The sequence below is a fragment of the Ipomoea triloba genome, chromosome 3, assembly GCF_003576645.1.
Source record: "Ipomoea triloba cultivar NCNSP0323 chromosome 3, ASM357664v1".
Taxonomy (NCBI): domain Eukaryota; kingdom Viridiplantae; phylum Streptophyta; class Magnoliopsida; order Solanales; family Convolvulaceae; genus Ipomoea; species Ipomoea triloba.
The window spans coordinates 21,643,846-21,659,347 of record NC_044918.1 but is presented as its reverse complement, the minus strand read 5'-3'; the positions used below and the strand labels follow the sequence as shown (position 1 = coordinate 21,659,347).

Genomic DNA, 15,502 nt, shown 5'->3' with positions numbered 1-15,502 from the left:
ATTTCACCACTTTGGTCCTCGACAATTTTTCTTGCTCAATTAAGTCCTCAACTTTGAAAAAATTAACCAATTTGGTTCTCCGTTTATTTTGGTGTTAAACAGCCGTTAAATCAGGACCAAATTGGTAATTTTGCTATAGTCAATGGACCATTTCGGTAATTAATTTTGACTGAAATGGTCCCTTGACTAAAGTGAAAATTACCAATTTGGTCCCGATTTAACGGATATCATATGGTAAAATAAACGGAGGACCAAATTGGTTAATTTTTTCAAAGTTGAGGACTTAATTGGGCAAGAAAAATTGTCGAGGACCAAAGTGGTGAAATCCCAATAGTCGAGGAACCAAATCGGTAATTAACTCATAAAACTTGCTATTTACATCACCTTCATTAAAGTTAGTCAAACATTATGTTTTATATTTAAAATATTTATTATTTATTATTATTTTAAATTGTGATAGTATAATAATTTTGTTTATAATAATTTGTAATTATTTTCTGTAGTATCTAATGTTTAATAAATTTTCATGATAATTTTTTGTTATTCTAATATTCTTTATAACTCAAATTTTTTGTATGCATTATTTTACCTTATTATAATAATATAATAAATTAATTTTGAATCGCTAAAAATGATAAAAACACATTAACATCACAATAAAATATAAAAAGAAAATTTCATTCCATTTCAATCCAATATAACATTCTCATGAGTACAACTAGAGTGTACATGCTCATTGTAACTATTTTAATTAAATTAAATTAAATAACTATTTAAAATTTTAAAAATAAAAAATTGAAAAAAAAACTATTTTTATTTAATTTTTTGAGTTCTACCGACTCTGTTATAATGTAGTATAATAACTACTTTCTCAACCTACTGAAGGTAGTGGGCCAACAGATGCCTCCACTGAGGCTCGAACCCAATCCCTTCCATATGGGAGTGTACATCGAGTGCTGCTTGACCACAAGGTCTTTGGCTTATTTAATTTAATTTAGTTTAAATAATATTTATAATTCCAATACCTTTTTTCTTGAAAACCCTAATTCCAACACATAATTTTTTGCGTAATTAATTACATTTGACTATGATGGTGTAAATAGCCATATTTACACCCTAATTGCTATTTACACCACCTATAAAGTTATTAAAATTTGTAACCTTTTTCGAATTTCAAGGTTATTTGCACCCAAGGTGGTACAAATAGCAACAGCCATATAAAAATAATAGTAACATCCAATCCCGCTCCTTTGCGTCAATAATTTCACACACAAAATTTTAATACATCAGCTCACTTAGTCAGTCAGTCTCGATGTACTCATTCGGTCATCTACTTATAAATTATAACGAAAATAAAAATTATGTTGATGTAATAATGTGAATCAATAATTTATAGTTTTATACATTTTAATTTATTTTTTGTATAATGATAAGGCATTTTAAAGTTACATTCTTTTACTTTTTTACTTTTCCATTTATGTTCAAACTTTAGTAACGGAATATTTCGTTAACAATTTATTATTCTTAATTTACTCATTGCAAAATATTTTTAACATTTTAATAAATAAAAAAAAAAACAACAACGATAATGTAAAATTTGTTTTTATATTATTATTATTATTATTATAACAATTAAATTAGTATAAAAATATAAAATTCGTGTCAATTTGTTCTAATCATTTTTCAACACTTTTCTTCTTTGCGGTAATAATTAAAATATAATAAAAGTTACTTAATTTGATTTGGGTTTTTTTTTTTGTTGTTTCTTTCTTTAAACATCTAGTGACTACTCTTACGTATGGGAAAGTCACGATTAAATTCAATGAGATCTCTGATTCTCGATCTGTAACCTTGCTGGCTCATAAACCGTGTATGCAAAATACGAGGGAGGGCTCTGTGGGTGAAGTTTGCATAATAAGAGGAGTCAATATTGCAGAGGAAGCAAGGGAATGATAATTCTGGGGAAAGAGATTCTAGGTCTAAGTCCATAAATAACAAGAAAATTTAGTGGTACAAGTGCAAGGAATTTGGGCACATATGAAAAGAGGCAGTCCTAAGTTGAAGATGTAGCAGGAAGTTGCGAATGTGATACAGAATGATGACTCATATCCTATTACGCCAAGGGAGTAGTCTAAAAAAAATGAAAGTAAAAATATTTATGTTCATGTATTTAAAAAATGAATCAAACAAAAAATATATAATTTCTAGCTTTCATTCAAATAGAGAAAATAAAAAACTATTTTTTATTTTTAGCCAACACAAGAAAGTAAAAAAATATTGTCCAAAAAAATGAATCATTTTTCAAAAATTATTTTCTAACAAATATTTTACGTATTTCTAAACAGATAATTAAATTCCTAGTAATTTTATTCCAACTTACCAAATAATAAATTTTGAATTCCTACTGTATTCATCACATAGAATTACAATTTTTTCTTCTTAATTCTGTTCTCGTTACCAAACTCACATAATAACTTTTAAAACCAATGTGAAAATTAGTAACTTTTATAGCATGTTTGAATAATTGAATAGGTCGGGAATGGAATACCATTCCTTGAAATAAACCTATTTTATTGTTTGTTTTGACATTTTATTCATGGGAATGGGCTATTCCGATCCCTTTGCAGGGACAGTTATTCCTAGGGGGACATTGGTATTAGCTATTCCCAAACACTCGGGAATAGCTTTTGCATTATAATACAAAAAATACCCATTAGTATGCATGCTTATATGTGTGTATGTGTGCACGAGCTCGCATATATGGGCATGATCACATGAGAACTAGTCTCCATATGAGAACAATGCACTAATATTGACTATAGATTTTGCATGATCAATAGCCAGATCTTGATCCCAAATCTGTGGCTGATTTTCAACTTAATAACTAACTAAGAGCAAATTAGTAAATTAGGAGCTCAATAATTAATCTCAAAAATATGTTGTACAACACATAACAACGAGTTACACACCACAGCGCAACAAGTTGCACAACCAACAATGCGAGCATAAGCTCCTCAACAAGTTCAATAAACTCGTTGAGTAGTGTCGTTGGACCCAAGGGTCTATTGAACTTGATGAAATGAACCGTGATCTTGCCACCAGTTGGAGGGAAAACAAATAAAATAAATATTATGTTGCACAACCCACATAAATGACATGCACAATCCATAACAACAGCTTGCATAACTCACATCACTGGGTTGCAAAACTAACACAACCGATCCTTGTGATCTTGCCACTAGTTGCGCGGTAAACAAATAAAATCGAAATCCATTACACAATCCACACACACAGATTGCACAATTCACAACAAAGGATTGCACAACTCACACCACTGGGTTGCTCAACTAACATAACTAATCTTGTAATCTTACATTGCCTCAACTAGACAGAGAACAAATAAAATTGAAATATGTTGCACAACCCACACATAGAGGTTGCACAATTCACAATAACAAATTGCACAACTCACACCACTAGGTTGCACAACTGTATTTTTTTTTTTTTGAATACTACTAACTCTATTACAATGCAGTATCTGTTCATAACGTACTATTTTCTCAACCTGTTGAAACACAAGAGTTAGTATTGCCTCCACTGAGGCTCGAACCCACCACCTCCCGTATAAAGGGAAGGGTTTGCACAACTATATTTTTAAGAATGCATATGTAAATATACGGTCGGTGCGACTTAGATTTGGGTATAGAGCAATCTTAAATCTTTATGCCAGCTACCCCACCCAATAGAGATGCCTACATTTTAACAAGGAGATTAGTCACTGTGTCCAACGGTGGAAACCCTAGACTACAAAAAAAAAAAAAACAAAAAAAAAAAAAGGTTAGTTTAGAAAGAAAAGAAAAAAAAAAGGTAAAATCACTTCCCTAAAAGAAAAATTATTGTCGGAACTAAACCCTAGTTTTCTTTTTATTATATTAAAATGAAATTATTGTATAGTAATGATAACAATATTATAATAATATTATTATAATCACATTTTTATAAGAAATTACTTCATTTATTTCATTTAAATTTATTTTGTGTAATTGGGATTTGTACTAGTATTTAAAGCATTGTTCAATTCATTACAATAATCAAACACTTAACCTTTCATTTAATCGAATACTATTGAAACAACTATGCTAAAGACACTTGTCAAACATTTTTGTATAATTAATATACTTATTTAAGTCATTCACAAACATTGTATATATAACTAATTTATACTACATTTATTACAAGCATTAATTAATATAATTAATTTTCTTTACATAAATATTAATTTTCTAGTGGCACCCGGTTGCACCCCCACATTGAAAGGGGTGAGTTTGAGCCTCAGTGAAGGCAATATTGGCTCTTTATGCTTCATTTGGTTGAAAAAGTAGCTATAAACAGATACTACATTGTAACAGAGTCAATAGTACTCAAAAAAAATAATAAAAGTATTACATGTAAAATATATTAGTATTAAATATAAATTAAAAATAAAAATTATATATATATATATATATATATATATATATATATATATATATATATATATATATATATATATATGGGCGCGTCTAAGCACAGTCATCCATATGTCCAGATGTTTAAGGGGGTGTTTGGTTGGGATGAATTTAGGTGTAAAGGAATTGCAATGCCGAATTACACCGTTTGGTTGGAGAAAATTGCAATTCGGTGGAGAGGATGGGCAATTCTGTTAGTGTAAAAAAAATTTGCCCTCCTCTCATACCCAATGGTTTTTTTTTTAAATAATTTTATTATTATTATTATTGAAAGAATTATTATTATTTTGAAATAATAATAATTATTATTATTTTTTTGAAAAAATTATTATTATTATTACTATTACTACTACTACACTACGTAAAGGCATTTTAGACATTCAGTCGCTTCTTACATTTCAATTCTCTATACTGCTATTCCTACATACCAAACACTGTAATTTCAATTCCAACTTTATTCATTGAATTGCAATTCTACGGAATTACAATTCTTTTCCCCCTAATTCCCTCCTCTCAACCAAACGCCTTGTCAAAGGAATAAATTCCTAATCTGTTTCTATTCATGCTAAGGGTTGTTATGCCGTGGATCCAGGTCCACCTTGCAAGGTGGACCTGGGTCTACATTCACATATCATATACTCTACATTCACATATCATATACTCTACATTCACATATCATATACTCTACATTCACAATTTGTAAACTCCACATTCACACATTGTAAACTCCACATTCACACATTACAGGATTATATGTTTAGAAATTATATTACCACTGTTATGCATTCACACATTCAAAACTCTATATTCATAGGTCCTATACTCCATATTCACAACTTGAGAACTCCACATTCACACATTACAGGGCTACAAGTTGCTAGAACTTCTTAACTCTATTACAGATTCACACATGCATAACTCTACATTCACGATTTCTATACTCCATATTCACAATTTGAAACCTCCACATTCACACATTTCTGGGCAACTCTACATTCACACAATCATAAATCTACATTCACGATTTCTATACTCTACATTCACACATTGAAACCTCTACATTCACACATTTTTTGACAACTCTATATTCAGCAATATGTTTACTAATTAAAAAAAAAAAAAAAAAAGGAGACAAAAACGACGTAGTTTTGGACCCAAGACCACCTTGCAAGGTGGACCTGGGTCCACAACATAATTTGCCTCATGCTAGACTGTGGGCCAATAGGCTCTCTCCTTATGGGCCTAACTTTACTACTTAGATTTCATTGTCTACACGGTCTAGTCTTGAGCTTTCCGATCTGACCAACTACCAATCGTTATATTGTGATCCTGGTCTGAAACGACGCCGTTTCGAATGTTAGTGGACAGTGGACGCGAATGACTTCAGGGAATACACAGAATATTAACACAACTACACAGAAATAATCCTTCTAACATTCGAATACACAAAACACGTCATAACCTATGTTTAAGTACCCCTAACATGAATACACAGAATCGTAGTCTACAATACACAGAATGCCTTCAAAGAATACACAGAAAATGAAAACACCAAATATACACAAACACATCACCCATGTGTTTAAGTACCACTAACATGAATACACAGAATCCTTGTCTAGAATACACAGAATGACTTGAGGGAATACACAGAATATTGACACAACTACGCAGAAATCATCCTCCTAACATTCGAATACACAAAACACGTCACAACCTATGTTTAAGTACTCCTAAAATAAATACACAGAATCGTAGTCTACAATACACATAATGCCTTCAAAGAATACACAGAATATTAACACAAATACATAGACCGCCCGAAACGGAAAACATGATTTATAAAAAAAATAAATTGTTAATTAAAATAACTAAAACGACATCGTTTTAGTACGATATGCACCCTGATCCACGATATAAATTGCCCCAAAAGAGTGGTCCGACTCATCATCGCTCTAATACCCTATCCATCAATTAGAGTTATATATACTTTTGAGACGCTTAAAACAAACTAAACATGAAATATTGATTATATTGTTTAGTGGGCGAAAACAAATTGCTAATAATAATTAATATTAAAACTATAAATACTCTTACATAGTAGAAATATGCTAGACTAATATAAGAATTTATCTTACATCTTTTATTCCAAAAAGGTATGGAAATATCAATAATAAAAAATGAAGAATTCATTTCCCTCAACCAAAGAAGGTAATTGTTTTTTTAAAAGAAAAGAAAAAGTGTTAGAAGAAGTATTTTCATTGTCAACTAAAATAAAAGGAATGAATTAGGAGGAAAAGAATTATAATTTGGTGGGAAAAGAATAAAATTAGGATTCAAACATTGTTTGGTAAGGAGAAATTGAATTATTGAGAATGGGAAGGAAAGAAGTGGTATAAAGACTGAAATACCTTTGTGTAATAATAATAATAATAATAATAATAATAATAATAATAATAAAAGGGCACCTCCGTGACTTTCCCAAATGAGAGGTTACAGGTTCGAACCTCAATAATGGCATTGACTATTTGTACTTTAATAGGTTAAGAAATAGAAAGTATGTATACCAGTGTTACAAAAATTCCGCCTAGGCACCGATTAATCGGCGCCTAGGCGTTAGGCGCTCGCCGGCTGCCTAGCGTATCACCATAATTGGTGGTCTAGTCGGCTAGGCGGCCGAATAGGCTTCCTAGATCGCCTAGTCGGCTAATTAGCTATTGTTATATTCTTTTTTAAATGGGTTACTCCATTCAAAATGACATCGTTATAACCCTAAAATTGTCAAACTTTAGATATTTTTAAATTAATATTTAATATTTTAGTATTAACTATTAAAGTATTAAATAGTTTATAATTATCAAGTTTTTAAAAATTTAAACAAATTTATAAATAAAAAAAATACATAGTGCGCTAGGCGCCCGTCGAGCATCTAACAATTTTTTCAACTATAATGTATACACAATACTACATTGTAATAGAGTCAGTAGTATTCAAAAACATAATAAAGGGTAATATAGTAATTTTTATTTTTTCCTTTTCTAGCTACCACCAAATTAAAATTTTCATAGAGAGGTGCATGAATTACCATTCTTTCCAACTAAACATTATACGTAGTAATTTATTATGGCAATGAATTAGATTGGTAAGTAAGGAAACAAAATTGCAACCAACCAAACATGCAATAATGGACCCGACGGAGACTAAAATTTCCATTACAATTTAAAAAAACTCATGAGGAAGCGTTCTATCTGTATACGTCTCACGAGGAAGACGACAACTCTGCTTTATTCCGGGAAGACGTGAGCGATGACGCGTTCCTCTTCCTTTCGCAAGCTCAAACGCCTCTATATATGCATATGCATATAAACACACACACATTCAGTTCCCATTGGCGGCCGCAATTTTATACACTGACGTATATGTCTGGGGCTGTATGTGCTCCAGAATATCCAAAACCAACCCAACCCACCACCCTAATCATGGATAAAACAGTGCCCGGTTGTGGGTTCTACTTTTAATTTTCACGCCAAAAAGTTGCGACTTTGAGAAAATCCCAGTGTTTAGTGAGGGTGAACTGCCATCTTCATCCGAGACTGGTGCCGCTTGTCCCGTCTGGTTAGTCTTCTGACATTTGATTTGGAGTTAATTCTATTTTTTGTCTTAGGCTAGATTTATAGGTGACAGTTTTTTTTTATTAGAATATTTACTTTTGGTCCTAATATTATTGTAACATGACCATTTTTAATTCTTTATAAACAAATCAGTTTAAATATCCTTAAATACAAGGACATTTTAGTCTTTAATTATGAATGTTTTAAAAAAAATAAACATAAAAAATATAGTAGTTTAACATACTTTGTATAGAAAAGATTGAAATGTCTTTGTATTTAACGATATTTTAACGATTTTGTTGATGAAGTACCAAAATTGGTCATACCACAATAATACTAGGACCAAATGAGAATGTTTTAATAAAAAATGACTAAAAGTGGATTATCACCTGCGGAATATAAATCTAAGATAAAAATAGAATTAACTCTCTGATGTATTATCGGACTTCTGCCAGGTTTCGCTACTATTTTACTGGTCGAGCGTAGGATGTCTGTCATATGCTATCATTTTTTAATGTTTATGGCTGCTGTCTTGGATCTCGCTTTTGGTTACCATCTTATAATGCTCTCTGTTTACATTACAATTTATAAGTGGATCTTATTCTCATCACTTCTATATTTGGCTTCTATATCAATTGCCTATTAAGACAAGGAAAAAAAAAATAAGTATAGTTCTCTGCATCTTTTCTCTGTTTTTTTATTTTTTATTCCTGCAATGACCGTTGATGTAATTTTTAAAATGTGTTAATTATATTTTTTTATCCTAGATTTATAGTGACAGTTCACTTTTACTCTTTTTATCATAAGTTCATAACATCTTCATTTGGTCTTAATATTATTGTGGCATGATCATTTTTGGTCATCCCTCAAGAAAATCATTGAAATATCATTAAATACAACGACATTTCGATCTTTTTTATACAAAATAAGTTGACTTGCTATATTTTTTATATCTATTTTTTTTGAAAAAAAAAAACAAAATTAAAGATTGAAATTCCTTTGTATTTGACGAAATTTAAATTGTTTTTTTCATAGAGGACCAAAAATGGTTATGTCACAATAATACTAGGATCAAAAGTGTTGATGTTTTTTTTTAAATAAAAAAAAAGGAATAAGAGTGGATTGGCACATATAAATTTAGGACTAAAAATGGAATTAACTCTTTTTAAAATCAAGAAACGGCTATATAAAAATGCAAAAGTTTCTTGCTTTCTTTAGTATATGCTTCTCACTGGACTTGCTGAATTTGAGCAACTTTGATCTGTCTGGTCTCTGGTCAAAGGGTTCTATTGTAAACTACGATTTCTAGTGAACTTCACTGATCATACACAAGGCAGCATAACTTGTTGCAATTTTCTTCTTTCTGTATATGTTTTTCTTTTTTTATTTTATTTTTATTTTAAGTTGCTCATGTTCTGTTAAATATTCATTTTTCTACTAGAGCTGTTTAGCTTATTTTTCAGAAGTTTATTTTCTTGCTGACATGAATGCTTTGATTGCTATGAAAGGGATTTGCAGGGAAAGGTTAATAGGAGATGGAGAAGCTTTGGTCTATTTTCTGTGGCGCATCGGGTTGTACAGATCAGAATGGGAAGCCCTGTGTTGCTGATTTGGTGTTCGTTACTCATCCTTCCTCCTGTATCCATAACATGTTGATGATATGTTTTGATGTTATTCTTTTGCTTGTGCTTCTATTTGTTGTGCTCTTCAAGTCCACATTAAAACCTATGAGCTCTCGTGGCATTGGCATTAGTCGTTTGCAATTGATCTGTGCCATCTTTAATGGTTTAGTGGGTGTGATATATTTGTCATTGGGAATTTGGATTTTAGAAGAGGAAGTTAGGAGAACCCAAAGCATGTTGCCTATGCATTGGTGGTTACTAATGTTGTTTCATGGGATTGCATGGTTATTATTGAGTTTAACTGTCACCCTTCGTGGAAAATATTTTTCACAAACCTCACTCAAGCTTTTCACCATTCTTGCCTTGGGTTTTGCTGGAATTTCTTGTTGTTTCTCTCTCACTATTGCTATTGTTCACAAAGAAGCATCTGTTAAGATAGCTTTAGATGTATTGTATGTCATAGGAGCAAGTTTATTGCTCTTATGCACTTACAAAGGCTTTAGATTTAGTGAAAATGAGCTTTATGCTCCTTTAAATGGTACTACCAATGGAAGCAACAAGATTGATCATGTAGGATCAGTCAGTAAGTTTGCTGAAGCGGGGACTTTGAGCACAATGACTTTCTGGTGGTTGAATCCGTTGATGAGACTTGGGAGGGCGAAAACTCTTGAGGATAACGACATTCCCAAATTGCGCGAACAGGATAAGGCAGAGTCATGTTACTTGATGTTTATGGAGTTATTGAACAAACAAAAACAACGGGATCCTTTGTCCCAACCTTCAATCCTGAGGACACTAATCTTGTGCCACCAGAATGAGCTCTTTGTGTCAGGATTTTTTGCGCTGCTGAAAATTATTATGATTTCTGCTGGTCCTATGATTCTTAATGCCTTCATAGAGGTTGCCGAAGGAAATGCAAGTTTTAAAAATGAGGGCTACATATTGGCTGTACTGTTCTTCATTGCAAAGTGCTTAGAATCTTTGTCGCAAAGGCAATGGTACTTCAGATGCAGACTAATTGGGTTAAAAGTGAGGTCATTACTTACAGCCGCCATATATAAGAAGCAAATGCGATTATCCAATGCTGCCAAGCTAACACATTCTAATGGTGAGATTATGAACTATGTCACTGTGGATGCCTATCGCATTGGAGAGTTCCCGTTTTGGTTGCATCAAACATGGACCACAAGCCTTCAACTATGCTTTGCACTTGCAATTCTCTTTCAAGCAGTAGGGCCGGCAACTTTTGCATCCTTGGTAGTAATAATACTAACTGTGCTCTGCAATGCTCCCCTCGCAAAATTGCAGCACAAGTTTCAATCCAAGTTAATGGATGAACAAGATGAGAGGCTTAAGGCCATGTCAGAAGCTCTTGTGAATATGAAGGTTCTGAAATTGTATGCATGGGAAACTCATTTCAAAAGCGTCATCGAGAATATGAGGAAAGTAGAAGAGAAGTGGTTATCGGCTGTTCAGATGCGCAAAGCATATAATAGCTTTCTATTTTGGTCCTCACCTGTATTGGTATCAACCGCTACATTTGGAGCTTGCTACTTTCTTGGAGTTCCATTGCGTGCAAGCAATGTCTTCACCTTTGTAGCAACTCTTCGCTTGGTTCAGGATCCTATAAGAACAATTCCTGATGTTATCGGTGTAGTGATTCAAGCTAAAGTTTCATTTGTAAGAATTGCCAAGTTTCTCGGAGCACCCGAGTTGGATAATGCAAATGTGAGACAGAAGCATATTGTGAAAAATGTTGCAACTTTTGCCATATGTCTGAGGTCAGCCAATCTTTCTTGGGAAGAAAATCCACTGAAACCTACACTTCAAAACATCAATTTGGAGGTTCGCCCTGGTGACAAGGTTGCTATATGTGGGGAGGTTGGCTCGGGGAAATCAACTCTTCTGGCAGCGATTCTAGGAGAAGTTCCAAGCATCCAAGGAATTGTAAGTTCTACTTCTTATATCTTTTACAATATCAGTATATTGTATAGGTAATTCCTTTTGGTCTAAAATATTCTTTAATAGATTTTGTTTGCCTTCTATAGATCTGAGAACTTTACTCTTGATAACACAACCATCCTATGTACCTTAACAGGTTGAGGTATATGGAAAAATTGCATATGTTTCTCAATCAGCATGGATTCAGACAGGAACCTTTAGGGATAATATTCTATTTGGTTCTTCAATGGATAGCCAGAGATACCAGGAAACCTTGGAGAAGTGCTCGCTAATAAAGGATCTTGAGTTACTACCTTATGGGGATCTTACTGAAATAGGAGAAAGAGGAGTTAATCTTAGTGGCGGTCAGAAGCAACGGATCCAACTTGCCCGTGCTCTATACCAAGATGCTGACATCTATCTATTAGATGATCCTTTCAGTGCTGTTGATGCACATACTGCTACCAACCTATTCAATGTGATTACTTTGTGATCCTTCTGAGTATTCTTAATGTTTTAGTTTTTCATTTATATTTGAAAGCTGATTTGAGCCTTTTGTACGAATACGTCATGGGAGCTCTCTTGGGGAAGATTGTCTTGCTTGTGACCCATCAAGTTGATTTTCTTCCTGCAGTTGATATTGTCCTGGTTTGTTCATCTTTGCCTCATTTCTCTTTCTAATTTAGTTTTTGATGAAACAAACAGTGACACTTTTTTTTTTATCTTTTTCTTTCCTCAGTTGATGTCAGATGGAGAAATTTTACAAGCGGCTTCCTATCAACAGTTATTGGCCTCGAGCAAAGAATTTCAGGAGTTGGTTGCGGCACACAAAGAAACTGTGGGTTCTAAAAGGCTTGCTGAGGTTACTTCTTTGCAAAGGAGCAAAAGATCTACAAGAGAAATCGGAAAGACACAACTCGACAAACAAACTAGGGACTCTATTGGTGATCAACTGATTAAGAAAGAAGAGAGAGAATTGGGGGACACCGGACTTAAGCCTTATTTGCAGTATCTAAGTCAGAACAAGGGCTACCTGTTCTTTTCCATCACAGTTTTGTCACACATTATATTTGTGATTGGCCAGGTATTACAAAACTCGTGGATGGCCGCAAATGTTGAAAATTCTCAAGTTAGTACTTTGAAGCTAATTGCGGTTTACTTGCTAATTGGTGTCGCCTCAGTGGTATTCTTGCTGACTAGATCTCTAACGACGGTTACTCTGGGTGTGCAATCATCGCGCTCTTTGTTCTCACAACTTTTAACCTCTCTCTTTCGTGCACCAATGTCATTTTATGACTCCATACCACTAGGAAGGATACTAAGTCGGGTATGTTTTTTGTTTATAAGTATGTCAAGGAGATAAACTCATTATCCCTTCCTTTTGCATATGTTTATTAATCTTTTCATAATCATTGCAGGTATCGATAGATTTGAGTATTGTTGATCTGGATGTTCCGTTTAACTTGATATTTGCATTTGGAAAAGCCATAAACTTCTATTCTAATCTTACAGTGCTAGCCATTGTTACCTGGCAAGTCTTGTTTGTCTCCATACCAATGGTTTATCTCGCCATTCAATTACAGGTAATAATTTCACCATTGTAGGGCTTAGATTTCTTTTATCTATTTCACATGAACTGATAAGTTGCTCGGACAACAGAGATACTACTTTTCATCTGCCAAAGAATTGATGCGTATTAATGGGACTACCAAATCGTTTGTGGCAAGCCATCTAGCCGAATCTATTGCTGGAGCGATGACAATTAGGGCGTTTAAACAGGAGGATAGATTCTTCGTGAAGAATCTCGAGTTAGTTGATGTTAATGCTAGCCCCTTTTTCTACAACTTCGCAGCAAACGAGTGGTTGATTCAAAGGCTAGAAACAATCAGTGCGACTATTCTTGCCTCATCTGCACTTTGCATGGTTTTGCTTCCTCCCGGGACTTTTAGCTCAGGTTTCCTGCCTAACTTTAACTTTAAGTATGGGCTCTTAAAAAAATTGTTTTCTAAAAATCTTCCATAACGTTGCAGGGTTCATTGGGATGGCATTATCTTATGGTCTATCGCTAAATACGTCCCTTGTCAATTCCATCCAGAACCAGTGCACCATCGCAAACTATATCATTTCAGTGGAAAGACTAAAGCAGTATATGCATGTACCAAGTGAAGCTCCCGAGATCCTTGAAAAGAATCGCCCTCCAGTGAATTGGCCGACTAGAGGTAAAGTGGAGATTCAAGACTTGCAAGTAAAATTCATTCCTTGTTATTTTGCATAAATACAAGCAAGGATTCCCATAGCATTGCATAGTGATGAGTGATATGGAAAACAGATTCGGTATAGGGAAGATACCCCGCTTGTTCTGCGGGGGATAAATTGCACCTTTGAAGGAGGGCACAAGATTGGCATTGTAGGCAGGACTGGGAGCGGGAAGACTACGCTTATTGGTGCTCTCTTTCGCCTGATTGAACCAGCAGGCGGTAGGATTGTGGTGGACGGAATCGACATATTTAAGATCGGGCTCCATGATTTGAGGTCTCGCTTCGGGGTTATACCACAAGATCCTACTCTTTTTAATGGAACAGTGCGATACAATCTAGACCCCCTCTCTCAACATACTGACAACCAAATATGGGAGGTATATATAGCCAAGATTTCAACTCAGTATTTTAAAGTTTTTTTTTTCTTCCATCTTTAATAAACCATGTGTTCTATTCATAAGGTTCTTGAGAAGTGCCAGCTAAAGGAAGCCGTGAAGGAGAAGGGTAAAGGACTCGATTCCTTGGGTAAGTTTTGTTGTATAGTATATGCCTCACTCAGGAAAGCAGTAAGATTAACTCCAATCAATTAGCAAGTATAACTCAGGGCTTATAAACGCATATGTTCTTCTTTTTTTTTTTTCAACGTGTAACTCTTAACATGCATGGTTTTTAGTAACAAGAAAGAATTTGTTTCATCAGTTTTGGAAGACGGATCAAACTGGAGTATGGGACAAAGACAATTGTTCTGTCTTGGTCGCGCTTTGTTAAGGAAAAGCAAGATTTTGGTGCTGGATGAAGCCACTGCATCAATTGACAACGCCACAGACATGATTCTGCAAAAAACAATCAGAACAGAATTCGCGGATTGTACTGTGATCACGGTTGCCCATAGAATACCCACAGTTATGGATTGTACAATGGTTCTTGCCATCAGCGACGGTGAGATAGATAACCCAACCCATGCCTCCACTTTTCCTTCAAAGGTTCAAGCAATTATCTTATGACCTCATATTCTAGTTTGTAATTTACAGGGAAACTGGTAGAATATGATGAACCGATGAAGTTGATGAAGAAAGAAGGTTCATTGTATGGACAACTAGTGAAGGAGTATTGGTCTCATTACCAGTCAGCACAATCACGGTGAGTTTCGACTTCAATTCATCCAACGAGACCACAAGAATGAGAAGATAGATAACTTTTGTTTATCAAATCAAAATGCTCAACAAGTGGTAGAGGTGCAATTGAAATCTTTTGTTTATTCTTCCCTTCTCCATCTTCTTGAAGTTTATTATGCAATTAAGATAGATATTAATAATTGAGTAAATTAATTAAAGAAAGGTCACAACATTTATATGACTATAATTAATTTCACACCAAGATTTCCTCTCTATTTGGAACAGATCAAGTTCCATTAGACTTTTTTTTTTATGCCTTCCAAACTTTAACATCGGGTCATTCATTAGAATCTCTGTCTTTCTGTAAAATAGAGAATAAAGACAAAAAATAATAATAATTAATTGAAAATTTTGTGGATAAAATAACATGAATTTAATTTTTAGTAA

At 33.7% G+C, this 15,502-nt stretch overlaps 1 protein-coding gene across 1 annotated transcript; it reads left to right on the top strand.

Moving 5' to 3' along the window:
* Positions 1 to 7,910: 7,910 nt before the first annotated feature.
* Positions 7,911 to 15,287, top strand: LOC116011956 (ABC transporter C family member 10-like). Its single transcript, XM_031251398.1, has 12 exons — positions 7,911 to 8,123; positions 9,628 to 11,688; positions 11,840 to 12,160; positions 12,244 to 12,330; positions 12,422 to 13,009; positions 13,101 to 13,265; positions 13,342 to 13,636; positions 13,713 to 13,927; positions 14,012 to 14,317; positions 14,402 to 14,465; positions 14,640 to 14,879; positions 14,972 to 15,287. The coding sequence occupies exons 2-12, from the start codon at positions 9,655 to 9,657 to the stop codon at positions 15,082 to 15,084; spliced, it is 4,428 nt and encodes a 1,475-aa protein (XP_031107258.1). The 5' UTR covers positions 7,911 to 8,123; positions 9,628 to 9,654; the 3' UTR covers positions 15,085 to 15,287.
* Positions 15,288 to 15,502: the final 215 nt, after the last annotated feature.